Source organism: Oncorhynchus clarkii, chromosome 12 (genome assembly GCF_045791955.1).
Source record: "Oncorhynchus clarkii lewisi isolate Uvic-CL-2024 chromosome 12, UVic_Ocla_1.0, whole genome shotgun sequence".
Classification (NCBI taxonomy): Eukaryota; Metazoa; Chordata; class Actinopteri; order Salmoniformes; family Salmonidae; genus Oncorhynchus; species Oncorhynchus clarkii.
In genome coordinates, this window is record NC_092158.1 from 4,798,132 (window position 1) to 4,812,480 (window position 14,349).

A 14,349-nucleotide genomic window follows, 5' to 3' on the forward strand; every position below is an offset into this window, starting at 1 on the left:
TGACTCCAATGCCTCCAACAGTTGTGTCAAGTTGGCTGGATGTCCTTTTTGGGTGGTGGACCATTCTTGATACACATCGGGAAACTGTTGAGTGTGAAAAACCCAGCAGCGTTGCAGTTCTTGACACTCAAACCAGTACACCTGGTACCTACTACCATACCCCGTTCAAAGGCACTTAAATATTTTGTCTTGTCCAATCACCCTCTGAATGGCAAACATACACAATCCATGTCTCCATTGTCTCAGGGCTTAAAAATCCTTATTTAACCCGTCTCCTCCCCTTCATCTACACTGATTGGAGTGGATTTAACACTTCAATCAGTCGTAGCTGTATCAAAGTGGCTTTTTATGGAATCTCATCCACGGGCGTAGACTGTAGGTCTGGTTCGGACCAAAATCTGAACCAATCATAGACATCTATTGTTTTCACAAGTTTTGGACAGCACAATACATTAGAGTAGTGGTTCTCCAACCTCTCTATGGGGACCTTAGGTAGTTCCATGTCATCTATTCCAGAGCTATCACACCTGATTCAACTTGTTCAACTTGTTTCAACTTTTGTGAAGAATCAACAACAAGTGGGACACAATCATGAAGTGGAACGACATTTATTGGATATTTCAAACTTTTTTAACAAATCAAAAACTGAAAAATTGGGCGTGCAAAATTATTCAGCCCCCTTAAGTTAATACTTTGTAGCGCCACCTTTTGCTGCGATTACAGCTGTAAGTCGCTTGGGGTATGTCTCTATCAGTTTTGCACATCGAGAGACTGAAATTTTTTCCCATTCCTCCTTGCAAAACAGCTCGAGCTCAGTGAGGTTGGATGGAGAGCATTTGTGAACAGCAGTTTTCAGTTCTTTCCACAGATTCTCGATTGGATTCAGGTCTGGACTTTGACTTGGCCATTCTAACACCTGGATATGTTTATTTTTGAACCATTCCATTGTAGATTTTGCTTTATGTTTTGGATCATTGTCTTGTTGGAAGACAAATCTCCGTCCCAGTCTCAGGTCTTTTGCAGACTCCATCAGGTTTTCTTCCAGAAAGGTCCTGTATTTGGCTCCATCCATCTTCCCATCAATTTTAACCATCTTCCCTGTCCCTGCTGAAGAAAAGCAGGCCCAAACCATGATGCTGCCACCACCATGTTTGACAGTGGGGATGGTGTGTTCAGCTGTGTTGCTTTTACGCCAAACATAACGTTTTGCATTGTTGCCAAAAAGTTCAATTTTGGTTTCATCTGACCAGAGCACCTTCCACATGTTTGGTGTGTCTCCCAGGTGGCTTGTGGCAAACTTTAAACAACACTTTTTGTGGATATCTTTAAGAAATGGCTTTCTTCTTGCCACTCTTCCATAAAGGCCAGATTTGTGCAATATACGACTGTTTACGACGATTGTTGTCCTATGGACAGAGTCTCCCACCTCAGCTGTAGATCTCTGCAGTTCATCCAGAGTGATCATGGGCCTCTTGGCTGCATCTCTGATCAGTCTTCTCCTTGTATGAGCTGAAAGTTTAGAGGGACGGCCAGGTCTTGGTAGATTTGCAGTGGTCTGATACTCCTTCCATTTCAATATTATCGCTTGCAAAGTGCTCCTTGGGATGTTTAAAGCTTGGGAAATCTTTTTGTATCCAAATCCGGCTTTAAACTTCTTCACAACAGTATCTCGGACCTGCCTGGTGTGTTCCTTGTTCTTCATGATGCTCTCTGCGCTTTTGACGGACCTCTGAGACTATCACAGTGCAGGTGCATTTATACGGAGACTTGATTACACACAGGTGGATTGTATTTATCATCATTAGTCATTTAGGTCAACATTGGATCATTCAGAGATCCTCACTGAACTTCTGGAGAGAGTTTGCTGCACTGAAAGTAAAGGGGCTGAATATTTTGCACGCCCAATTTTTCAGTTTTTGATTTGTTAAAAAAGTTTGAAATATCCAATAAATGTCGTTCCACTTCATGATTGTGTCCCACTTGTTGTTGATTCTTCACAAAAAAATACAATTTTACATCTTTATGTTTGAAGCTTAAAATGTGGCAAAAGGTCGCAAAGTTCAAGGGGGCCGAATACTTTCGCAAGGCACTGTAATTCTCAAGGGCCCAGAGTCACACAAAAAAAAATTATAAGCTTCTTAAGAAAGAAAAAAAAGAAGTTCATAAGTGCAATTCCTTAACAATATCTTAAGATTTAATGATTTTCTTTTTCGAATTTCTCAAATATCTTCTTACAAATCTTCTGAAGATGTTTTTTGCTAGGCAACGGTTTTAGTTAGCTATGAAATCCAAAGTTGAATAGGGTTGAAGTTCAGAGCTACAGCTACATTTTGATTGGTCCCTGAGGAGAGGTTTGAGAACCACTGCAGTGGAGCACCGCAGGTACATTACAATACAGTAAAAAAAATAGTAGTTAAAGACTTTTCTTTCAGAACCCGAAAAAAATCCTAATTTCAACGTCTGTAAAATACCTATTTTCAACATCCAGAATAAAATGTATTTTCAAATGTCTGGAAAATACATATTTAAAATGTCCTTAAAATACGTATTTTCACCTTTCATTCAGAACCTAAAATTATGTCTTTTAAACTTAATTTTGCTTACTGGGTAAGAGTTCGGATCTTAGGGAAACAAACTGAGAACTAACTTGATAAACATGGATTAAAATGGCATGAAGAAAATCAAATCAAATGTTATTTGTCACATGGTTGGTAAACAACAGGTGTGGACTAACAGTGAAATGCTTACTTACAGGTCCTTACCCACAATGCAGAGAGAAAAATATAGAAAACATAATACGAGTAATAAATACACAATGAGTAATGATAACTTGGCTATATACACAGGATACTAGTACCGAACCGATGTGGAGGGGTATGAGGTAATTGAGGTAGATAGTACAGTACCTTCAGAAAGTATTCATACCCCTTGACTTATTCCAAATGTTATTGTGTTACAGCCTGAATTCACAATGGATGAAATTTTTTTTAAGGACAAAGTGAAATGTTTTTTTTTTTTTTTTTTTTTTTTTTTTGTCTCCAAATTTATTGAAAATGAAATACATAATTATTTAATTTACATAAGTATTTACACCCCTGAGTCAATACTTTGTAGAAGAACCTTTGGCAGTGATTACAGCTGTGAGTATTTCTGGGCAAATCTCTAAGAGCTTTCTACAGCTGGATTGTGAAATACTAGCCTACTATTATTTTAAAAATTCTTCAAGCATTGTAAAATTGTTAATCATTACTAGACAACCATTTTCAGGTCTTGTCATAGATTTTCAAGTAGATTGAAGTCAAAACTGTAACTCGGCCACTCAGGAACATTCACTGTCTTCTTGGTAATCAACTCCAGTGTCGAATTGGCCTTGTGTTTTAGGTTATTGGGGTGAATTCATCTCCCAGTGTCTGGTGGAAAGCAGACTGAACCAGTTATTCCTCTAGGATTTTGCCTGTGCTTAGCTCCATTCAGTTTAGTTTTTATCCTGAAAAACTCCCCTGTCCTTATCGATTACAAGCATACCCATAACATGATGCAGCCACCACTATGCTTGAAAATATGGAGAGTGGTTCTCAGTAATGTGTTGTATTGGATTTACCCCAAACATAACTTTTTGTATACAGGACAAAAAGTGAATAGCTTTGCCTCATTGCTTGTGTATTACTTTAGTGCCTTGTTGCAAACAGGATGAGTGTTTTGGAATAAAACAAATTCTGTACAGACTTCCTTCTTTTCACTCTGTCCATTAGGTTAGTATTGTGAAGTAATAACTACAATGTTGTTGATCCGTTCTTAGTTTTCTCCTATCACAGCCATTAAACTCTATAACTATTTTAAAGTCACCATTGGTGTCATGGTGAAATCCCTGAGCGGTTTCTTTCCTCTCCGGCAACTGAGTCAGGAAGGACACCTGTATCGTTGTGTTTGAAACGCCACTGCTTGACTGAGGGACTTTACAGATAATTGTATGTGTGTGGAACAGAGATGAGGTAGTCATTCAAAAATTATGTTAAACAAGTGGGCTGAGGGCTCTGTAACATTGGACCTCTCGCTGCCGCGTTTCCCTGGACAAAAAAGCAGAATAAGCGTCTGAGTCAAGTTGTTGAGTTGGCTAAATTAGATTAATTAGCTAGCTTAGTGAAAGGAAAACTAAGAAGAAAAAAATACAACAAAATATATCTCTCTCTCTCTCTCTGCTACTTCTCCTGAATTTTTGAAGAAATTAATTTGTTCAAAACTATTCAACTATTGTCTTTCTTTTTGGGTCAACTACTCACCACATGTTATGCTCTGCAGTGCTAGCTAGCTGTAGCTTATGCTTTCAGTACTAGATTCATCATGTTATGCTCTGCAGTGCTAGCTAGCTGTAGCTTGTGCTTTCAGTACTAGATTCATCATGTTATGCTCTGCAGTGCTAGCTAGCTGTAGCTTGTGCTTTCAGTACTAGATTCATCATGTTATGCTCTGCAGTGCTAGCTAGCTGTAGCTTATGCTTTCAGTACTAGATTCATCATGTTATGCTCTGCAGTGCTAGCTAGCTGTAGCTTATGCTTTTAGTACTAGATTCATCATGTTATGCTCTGCAGTGCTAGCTAGCTGTAGCTTGTGCTTTCAGTACTAGATTCATCATGTTATGCTCTGCAGTGCTAGCTAGCTGTAGCTTATGCTTTTAGTACTAGATTCATCATGTTATGCTCTGCAGTGCTAGCTAGCTGTAGCTTATGCTTTCAGTACTAGATTCATCATGTTATGCTCTGCAGTGCTAGCTAGCTGTAGCTTATGCTTTCAGTACTAGATTCATCATGTTATGCTCTGCAGTGCTAGCTAGCTGTAGCTTATGCTTTCAGTACTAGATTCATCATGTTATGCTCTGCAGTGCTAGCTAGCTGTAGCTTATGCTTTCAGTACTAGATTCATCATGTTATGCTCTGCAGTGCTAGCTAGCTGTAGCTTATGCTTTTAGTACTAGATTCATCATGTTATGCTCTGCAGTGCTAGCTAGCTGTAGCTTATGCTTTCAGTACTAGATTCATCATGTTATGCTCTGCAGTGCTAGCTAGCTGTGGCTTATGCTTTCAGTACTAGATTCATTATCCAATCCTTTGATTGGACGGACAACATGTCAGTTCATGCTGCAAGAGCTCTGATAGGTTGGAGGACATCCTCCGGAAGTCATCGTAATTACTGTGTAAGTCTATGGAATGGGGTGAGAACCACTAGCCTTCTAGATTTTGTATTTAAGTCAATGAACCCAGAGGAGGATGGAAAATCATTGTCCCTAGAGGGTGCTGTTGAGTATGTTGTAGTCCTTCACTGCCAAACAGTGTGTTTTAATGAGTTATTTGGTGACGTGAATATATTTAGTATAGTTAATCTAAAAAGGATAACTTTTTAAATGTTTCACTATTTTTGTTTTAATAAGATTAACTGAGGACAGTCTTGCCGTTCCTCCTCTGAGGAACCTCCATTGCTGTCTACCTATCATTGCTGATACCGTTGCATATTCAAATCAAATCAAATCAAATTTTACTAGTCACATGCACTGAAATGCTTACTTATGAGCCCTTAACTGACAGTGCAGTTTCAAAAAATACGGATAAGAATAAGAGATAAAAGTAACAGGTAATTAAAGAGCAGCAGTAAAATAACAATATATACAGGGGGTTGCCGGTACAGAGTCAATGTGGGGGGTGTCGGTACAGAGTCAATGTGGGGGGGGGGGGGTACAGAGTCAATGTGGGGGGGTGTCGGTACAGAGTCAATGTGGGGGGGTGCCGGTACAGAGTCAATGGGGGGTTAGTTGAGGTAGTATGTACATGTAGGTAGTTAATTAAAGTGACTATGCATAGATGACAACAGAGAGTGGCAGTGGTGTGGAGAGGGGGGGGGGGGGGGGGGGTAATGCAAATAGTCTGGGTAGCCATTTGACTAGATGTTCAGGAATCTTATGGCTTGGGGGTGGAAGCTGTTTAGAAGTATTTCGGACCTAGACTTGGCGCTCCGGTACCGCTTGCCGTGTGGTAGCAGAGAGAACAGTCTAAATGACTAGGGTGGTTGGAGTCTTTGACAATTTTTAGGGCTTTCCTCTGACACGGCCTGGTATAGAGGTCGTAGTGTATAGCTTACACTGTGCGGTTAAAAAGGGTCCTAAAGAAAGGCTCTACCATAAAGCACCCTTCTTTTTTAGTGCTGTACAAGAGGAATATTTTCCAACAGTTACCAATGCCAGCCATAGTTAAGGTCAATAGCTTGTAGGGCAGCAACAGACTGAAAACAGTCACTAAACATCATTTAACGCCTCTCTTTCTTTATCACCATTCTGCTGTCCAAAGATGAAAACCTCCCTGATCTTTTAAAGGGGCAATAAGCAATGAAATATTAAGAAGCAAATCTGCCAGGTGTCATGTCTCTGGATCATTTGAGGTCGGGAAAGGATTATTCTGGAACATTTGGGCCTGCATCGTACTCTAACGGCCCCAGGGGTTAAATACCGCGTCACTCATGTCGTGTGGAGCTCAGAGACCATCCGTTAAATGTGCTACAACAGAAGACGTCCCCTTGTGATAGAGGCCTTTTGACCTGCTTAGATAAAAGTAAAATAATCTGCAGAGATGCCAGTGTTGTATATTACAGTAATATACCAGGAACCACAAAATGTGATTACTAACGTACCCGGTTCATCTTATTAGACATGACATCAATGACTCTTCTGACGTTCTCCTCTGAGTGATTTGGCTAATCATTGGTGGGGGAAGGTTCTAACAAAGTCATCTGACTCAAACGTTTAATTGGATAAATATTTTATTGTTCTCAAAATGTTTGCAAAAATATTTAAATCATCTCATGCCTCACAACTGAAATGTCAGTGAGCTACAACAGGATACAACTCATTTCAGTGAGCTACAACAGGGTACAACTCATTTCAGTGAGCTACAACAGGTTACAACTCATTTCAGTGAGCTACAACAGGATACAACTCATTTCAGTGAGCTACAACAGGATACAACTCATTTCAGTGAGCTACAACAGGAAACAACTCATTTCAGTGAGCTACAACCTTATACAACTCATTTCAGTGAGCTACAACAGGATACAACTCATTTCAGTGAGCTACAACAGGATACAACTCATTTCAGTGAGCTACAACAGGATACAACTCATTTCAGTGAGCTACAACAGGAAACAACTCATTTCAGTGAGCTACAACAGGTTACAACTCATTTCAGTGAGCTACAACAGGTTACAACTCATTTCAGTGAGCTACAACAGGTTACAACTCATTTCAGTGAGCTACAACAGGTTACAACTCATTTCAGTGAGCTACAACAGGATACAACTCATTTCAGTGAGCTACAACAGGATACAACTCATGTCAGTGAGCTACAACAGGATACAACTCATTTCAGTGAGCTACAACAGAATACAACTCATTTCAGTGAGCTACAACAGGATACAACTCATGTCAGTGAGCTACAACAGGATACAACTCATTTCAGTGAGCTACAACAGGATACAACTCATTTCAGTGAGCTACAACCTTATACAACTCACTTCAGTGAGCTACAACCTTATAGAGCTAATTTCAGTGAGCTACAACCTTATAGAGCTAATTTCAGTGAGCTACAACCTTATACAACTCATTTCAGTGAGCTACAACCTTATACAACTCACTTCAGTGAGCTACAACCTTATATAGCTAATTTCAGTGAGCTACAACCTTATACAACTCATTTCAGTGAGCTACAACCTTATAGAGCTCATTTCAGTGAGCTACAACAGGATACAACTCATTTCAGTGAGCTACAACCTTATACAACTCATTTCAGTGAGCTACAACAGGAAACAACTCATTTCAGTGAGCTACAACAGGATACAACTCATTTCAGTGAGCTACAACAGGATACAACTCATTTCAGTGAGCTACAACAGGATACAACTCATTTCAGTGAGCTACAACAGGATACAACTCATTTCAGTGAGCTACAACCTTATAGAGCTCATTTCAGTGAGCTACAACCATATACAACTCATTTCAGTGAGCTACAACAGGAAACAACTCATTTCAGTGAGCTACAACAGGATACAACTCATTTCAGTGAGCTACAACAGGATACAACTCATTTCATCAATCTGCTGCTATACAGTAGTACATGATCCAAACTTAAGGTTGATTTACTGTTGGTCTAAAGACGGTCTGTGGACACGTCACATTCTAGTAGTCTACAGACATGTTGTTTGATCGAATGTAAACCAGCCTTTAGGCTAACTGGGAGGCTGGAGAGAGAATGAACAAAATCAAATTGGGGTTGAACAACAACAATCACAAGACATGTTTAGATTACCTACAACTGTAAAGTTAAATAAATTAAACACATTATGTAAAAATATTAATACATAATTCTCTCAGCATACGATAGACAATCAACCAGCCGTAGATAACACTGGTTTGGATTGTTTCTCTCCGACTACAAGCCGTAGATAACACTGGTTTGGATCGTTTCTCCCAGACAACAAGCCGTAGATAACACTGGTTTGGATCGTTTCTCCCAGACAACCAGCCATAGATAACACTGGTTTGGATCGTTTCTCCCAGACAACAAGCCGTAGATAGCACTGGTTTGGATCGTTTCTCTCCGACTACAAGCCATAGATAACACTGGTTTGGATCGTTTCTCCCAGACAACAAGCCGTAGATAACACTGGTTTGGATCGTTTCTCCCAGACAACAAGCCGTAGATAACACTGGTTTGGATCGTTTCTCCCAGACAACCAGCCATAGATAACACTGGTTTGGATCGTTTCTCCCAGACAACAAGCCGTAGATAACACTGGTTTGGATCGTTTCTCCCAGACAACAAGCCGTAGATAACACTGGTTTGGATCGTTTCTCTCAGACAACAAGCTGTAGATAACACTGGTTTGGATCGTTTCTCCCAGACAACAAGCCGTAGATAACACTGGTTTGGATCGTTTCTCCCAGACAACAAGCTGTAGATAACACTGGTTTGGATCGTTTCTCCCAGACAACAAGCCGTAGATAACACTGGTTTGGATCGTTTCTCCCAGACAACAAGCCGTAGATAACACTGGTTTGGATCGTTTCTCTCAGACAACAAGCCGTAGATAACACTGGTTTGGATCGTTTCTCCCAGACAACAAGCCGTAGATAACACTGGTTTGGATCATTTCTCCCAGACTACAAGCCGTAGATAACACTGGTTTGGATGGTTTCTCCCAGACAACAAGCCGTAGATAACACTGGTTTGGATCGTTTCTCTCTGACTACAAGCCGTAGATAACACTGGTTTGGATCGTTTCTCCCAGACAACCAGCCATAGATAACATTGGTTTGGATCGTTTCTCCCAGACAACAAGCTGTAGATAACACTGGTTTGGATCGTTTCTCTCAAACGTCACATTACAACCTAGAAGAGATATGTAGCCTGGTTCCAGGTATACAGTGCCTTGCGAAAGTATTCGGCCCCCTTGAACTTTGCGACCTTTTGCCACATTTCATGCTTCAAACATAAAGATATAAAACTGCCTTTTTTTGTGAAGAATCAACAACAAGTGAGACACAATCATGAAGTGGAACGACATTTATTGGATATTTCAAACTTTTTTAACAAATCAAAAACTGAAAAATTGGGCGTGCAAAACTATTCAGCCCCTTTACTTTCAGTGCAGCAAACTCTCTCCAGAAGTTCAGTGAGGATCTCGTAATGATCCAATGTTGACCTAAATGACTAATGATGATAAATACAATCCACCTGTGTGTAATCAAGTCTCCGTATAAATGCACCTGCACTGTGATAGTCTCAGAGGTCCGTTAAAAGCGCAGAGAGCATCATGAAGAACAAGGAACACACCAGGCAGGTCCGAGATACTGTTGTGAAGAAGTTTAAAGCCGGATTTGGATACAAAAAGATTTCCCAAGCTTTAAACATCCCAAGGAGCACTGTGCAAGCGATAATATTGAAATGGAAGGAGTATCAGACCACTGCAAATCTACCAAGACCTGGCCGTCCCTCTAAACTTTCAGCTCATACAAGGAGAAGACTGATCAGAGATGCAGCCAAGAGGCTCATGATCAGTCTGGATGAACTGCAGAGATCTACAGCTGAGGTGGGAGACTCTGTCCATAGGACAACAATCAGTCGTATATTGCACAAATCTGGCCTTTATGGAAGAGTGGCAAGAAGAAAGCCATTTCTTAAAGATATCCATAAAAAGTGTTGTTTAAAGTTTGCCACAAGCCACTTGGGAGACACACCAAACATGTGGAAGAAGGTGCTCTGGTCAGATGAAACCAAAATTGAACTTTTTGGCAACAATGCAAAACGTTATGTTTGGCGTAAAAGCAACACAGCTGAACACACCATCCCCACTGTCAAACATGGTGGTGGCAGCATCATGGTTTGGGCCTGCTTTTCTTCAGCAGGGACAGGGAAGATGGTTAAAATTGATGGGAAGATGGATGGAGCCAAATACAGGACCATTCTGGAAGAAAACCTGATGGAGTCTGCAAAAGACCTGAGACTGGGACGGAGATTTGTCTTCCAACAAGACAATGATCCAAAACATAAAGCAAAATCTACAATGGAATGGTTCAAAAATAAACATATCCAGGTGTTAGAATGGCCAAGTCAAAGTCCAGACCTGAATCCAATCGAGAATCTGTGGAAAGAACTGAAAACTGCTGTTCACAAATGCTCTCCATCCAACCTCACTGAGCTCGAGCTGTTTTGCAAGGAGGAATGGGAAAAAATTTCAGTCTCTCGATGTGCAAAACTGATAGAGACATACCCCAAGCGACTTACAGCTGTAATCGCAGCAAAAGGTGGCGCTACAAAGTATTAACTTAAGGGGGCTGAATAATTTTGCACGCCCAATTTTTCAGTTTTTGATTTGTTAAAAAAGTTTGAAATATCCAATAAATGTCGTTCCACTTCATGATTGTGTCCCACTTGTTGTTGATTCTTCACAAAAAAATACAGTTTTATATCTTTATGTTTGAAGCCTGAAATGTGGCAAAAGGTCGCAAAGTTCAAGGGGGCCGAATACTTTCGCAAGGCACTGTATTTGTGCTGTCTTGCCAACTCCTATAACATAGCCAATTCAAAACATTGACCTTGAAGCCAGTTCCACTGCTGATTGCCTCTAAATCAAGGACCGATTTAGACCTGGGGCACCAGGTGGATTAAATAAATGTTCAGGTGGAACATAAAACCAGCATTATTATGGACCTCCAGGCTCGGATTTCAATACCCCTGCCCGATGGTCAATGCCAAGACAGCACAAACAGATCGGGAACCAGGCTGTCAAATACGGGTTATGGTGGTTAGTACCAGCTTTAGTCTAGAAAATATACTGTATCTATTTATAAACAACAACAATAAACAAAACACATTCAACCATTCAAAATGTCATATTTCTAAAAATACAATCTATAATATGTAGATATGTACAATTCCCACAGTATTATGCGATACAAAACGCATTCTTCAAAAAGTGAAGAATAAATTAATTAATTAAGGGAGTTGGAAGAAAACAATCTTGTCAGAGTAAGAGCCGTTTGGGTTATTTATAATACATTTGCTGCTGTAAAACAAAAACAAACAAAAAACATTTGAAATAATATACACGGAAAAGATCCAGTCGAGATGGATTTGGACAAATCCTAACTTCCATTAAAGGGATGCTGCAGGATTTTGGCAAAGAAGCCCTTTATCTACTTCTCCAGAGTCAGATGAACTTGTGGACACCATTTTCATGCCCCTGAGGGAAGTTTGAAGGAAGTCGCTAATTAGCGTCAGCGCAATTTCACGCTAGTAGATAACATAGACTTCCAGTCATTGCGCTAATGCTAGTTAGCATTGGCTTGCGAAACTACCTGTACATTTCTTCATACTAGATGCAGAGACATACAAATTGTATCCATGAGTTTATCTGACTCTGGGAAAGTACATAAATGGCTTAATTGCCAAAATCCTGAAGTATTCCTTTAAGTCACATTGTCACTCGACATCAATGCATGATTAACTGAAAATTTGACGTAAGGGAAAGTTTGGATTCGCCCCCAATGTGTGTTGAAATAGATGATTCATTGTGAGCAGGATGGATTTGAACCAATAACCTCGTGCTTTAGACTAGAGCTGCTACTAGAGTCCAGATGTTAGCAGGAGGATTTTAAACCAACAACCTCCTGTACAGACCTGCTACTAGAGAGTCCAGATATTAGCAGGAGGGTTTTGAACCAGTAACCTCCTGTACAGACCTGCTACTAGAGAGTCCAGATGTTAGCAGGAGGGTTTTGAACCAGTAACCTCCTGTACAGACCTGCTACTAGAGAGTCCAGATGTTAGCAGGAGGGTTTTGAACCAGTAACTTCCTGTACAGACCTGCTACTAGAGAGTCCAGATGTTAGCAGGAGGGTTTTGAACCAGTAACCTCCTGTACAGACCTGCTACTAGAGAGTCCAGATATGACCCAACACTGTAAAAAGTAACCAGAAGACACACAAGGGCGTAGAGGCGGAGGAGCCTGAAAACAACCTGTTGTAATTGGCTCTGCCGTGGGCGTGGCCTCTCTCGTGGTCGTGGTGGTGAGGCCGTACGGTGATGTAACCATTAATAAGACGGATCAGCGGAGGAGGAGGGGACTCGACTGTGGTGCTGAGAGACAAGAGAGACAAGAGGATTGCATGTTAGATTCATCTTGGATAGTAATCAGTGTGTTATGTCCATCTGTGGGTTGAGAGATGATGAGGGCACACATTCCCTGCCAACACATGGTCTCAGACTCTCCCTTGAAGAAAATATTATGTCATCTCAATATGACTTTCCTAAACAAAACAGCATCACTGTTGTATGTTCTATCAACAGAACCTGTCACTCACAGAGGATCTGTTCTACGTTGTTCCTAGTTTAACTGTTTCTACATGATCCCTAACATTGATACTGTTCCTAGTAGAAATGTTTCTACATGATCACTAACATTGATTATGTTCCTAGTTTAACTGTTTATACATGATCCCTAACATTGATTCAGTTCCTAGTTTAACTGTTTCTACATGATCCCAATACTGTTCCTTGTTGAACTGTTTCTACATGATCCCTAACACTGATACTGTTCCTAGTTGAAAGGTAGACTCAGCAATATGATGTAGATGCAAAAAGTAAACATCATAGTGTGCACATTTCCGCAACAACTAATAGCGTTGATGCGTGAGGCTCAATCTTTTTCGCTGTTTTGGTGTCCTGGCTACCTCGCTGTAACAGTGTGAAGTGAACCTGAACACATGAGCAGATACTGTGTGTGACTGTGTGAGAGCGAAGTGTTGCATCTCACTCATCTCAATATCTGTGGTGCTGCTCACTGAGTCTACCTTTAACTGCTAATACCACATGAAGATAACAAACAGAGAACTCCAGAACCCGAGAACCTTGGACTGTTGTCAGGTAGTGGACCGCTGTCAGGTAGTGGACCGCTGTCAGGTAGTGGACTGTTGTCAGGTCGGTGTGGGACTGTCGGTGTGGGATTCAATGCGCGTCCACGTTCAACTGTGAACCCTCTGCCTGGGACCTCATTGGTAAATTCAACTCTAGTGGGTTTATACTTTATAGTTGACAATCTTTCTTATAAGAACATAATTTAGATGTGTTCAAATTAACAATAGATAACTGGTCCAGCCACTTGGTAGCTTTCCCAAAAGTGAACGATGTATAATATATACCCTGTATATAAAAGTATGTGGACTCCCCTTCAAATTAATGGATTCAGCTTTTTCAGCCACACCCGCTGCTGACAGGTGTATAAACAACAATAAATAACATTGGCAGTAGAATTACCTTACTGAAGAGCTCAATGACTTTCAACTTGGCACCGTCATAGGATTCCACCTTTCCAACTAGTAGGTTTGTCAAATTTCTGCCCTGCTAGAGCTTCCGCCCGGTCAACTGTAAGTGCTGTTATTGTAAAGTGGAAACGTCTAGGAGCAACCACGGCTCAGCCACGAAGTGGTAGGCCACAGAAGCTCACAGAACGGGACTGCAGAGTGTTGAAGCGTATAGTGTGTAAAAATCGTATGTCCTCGGTTGCAACACTCACTACCAAGTTCCAAACTGCCTCTGGAAGCAACAACGTCAGCACAATAACTGTTTGTAGGAAGCTTCATGAAATGGGTTTCCATGGCGGAGAAGCCGCACTCAAGCGTAAGATCACAATGCTGAATGCCAAGTGTTGTAAAGCTCGCCACTATTGGACTCTGGAGCAGTGGAAACACGTTCTCTTCATCATCCGGCAGTCCGACGGACGAATCTGGGTTTGGCAGATGCCAGGAGAAAG

General features: G+C 40.8%; 1 protein-coding gene across 1 annotated transcript in view; it reads right to left on the minus strand.

Moving 5' to 3' along the window:
• Positions 1 to 12,472: 12,472 nt before the first annotated feature.
• Positions 12,473 to 14,349, minus strand: part of LOC139421844 (TraB domain containing 2A) — a 129,805-nt gene continuing 127,928 nt past the window's right edge. Inside the window, exon 7 of the mRNA XM_071172969.1 lies at positions 12,473 to 12,677. Coding sequence (XP_071029070.1) covers positions 12,473 to 12,677 — 205 coding nt within the window. The remainder of the gene's footprint in view (positions 12,678 to 14,349) is intronic.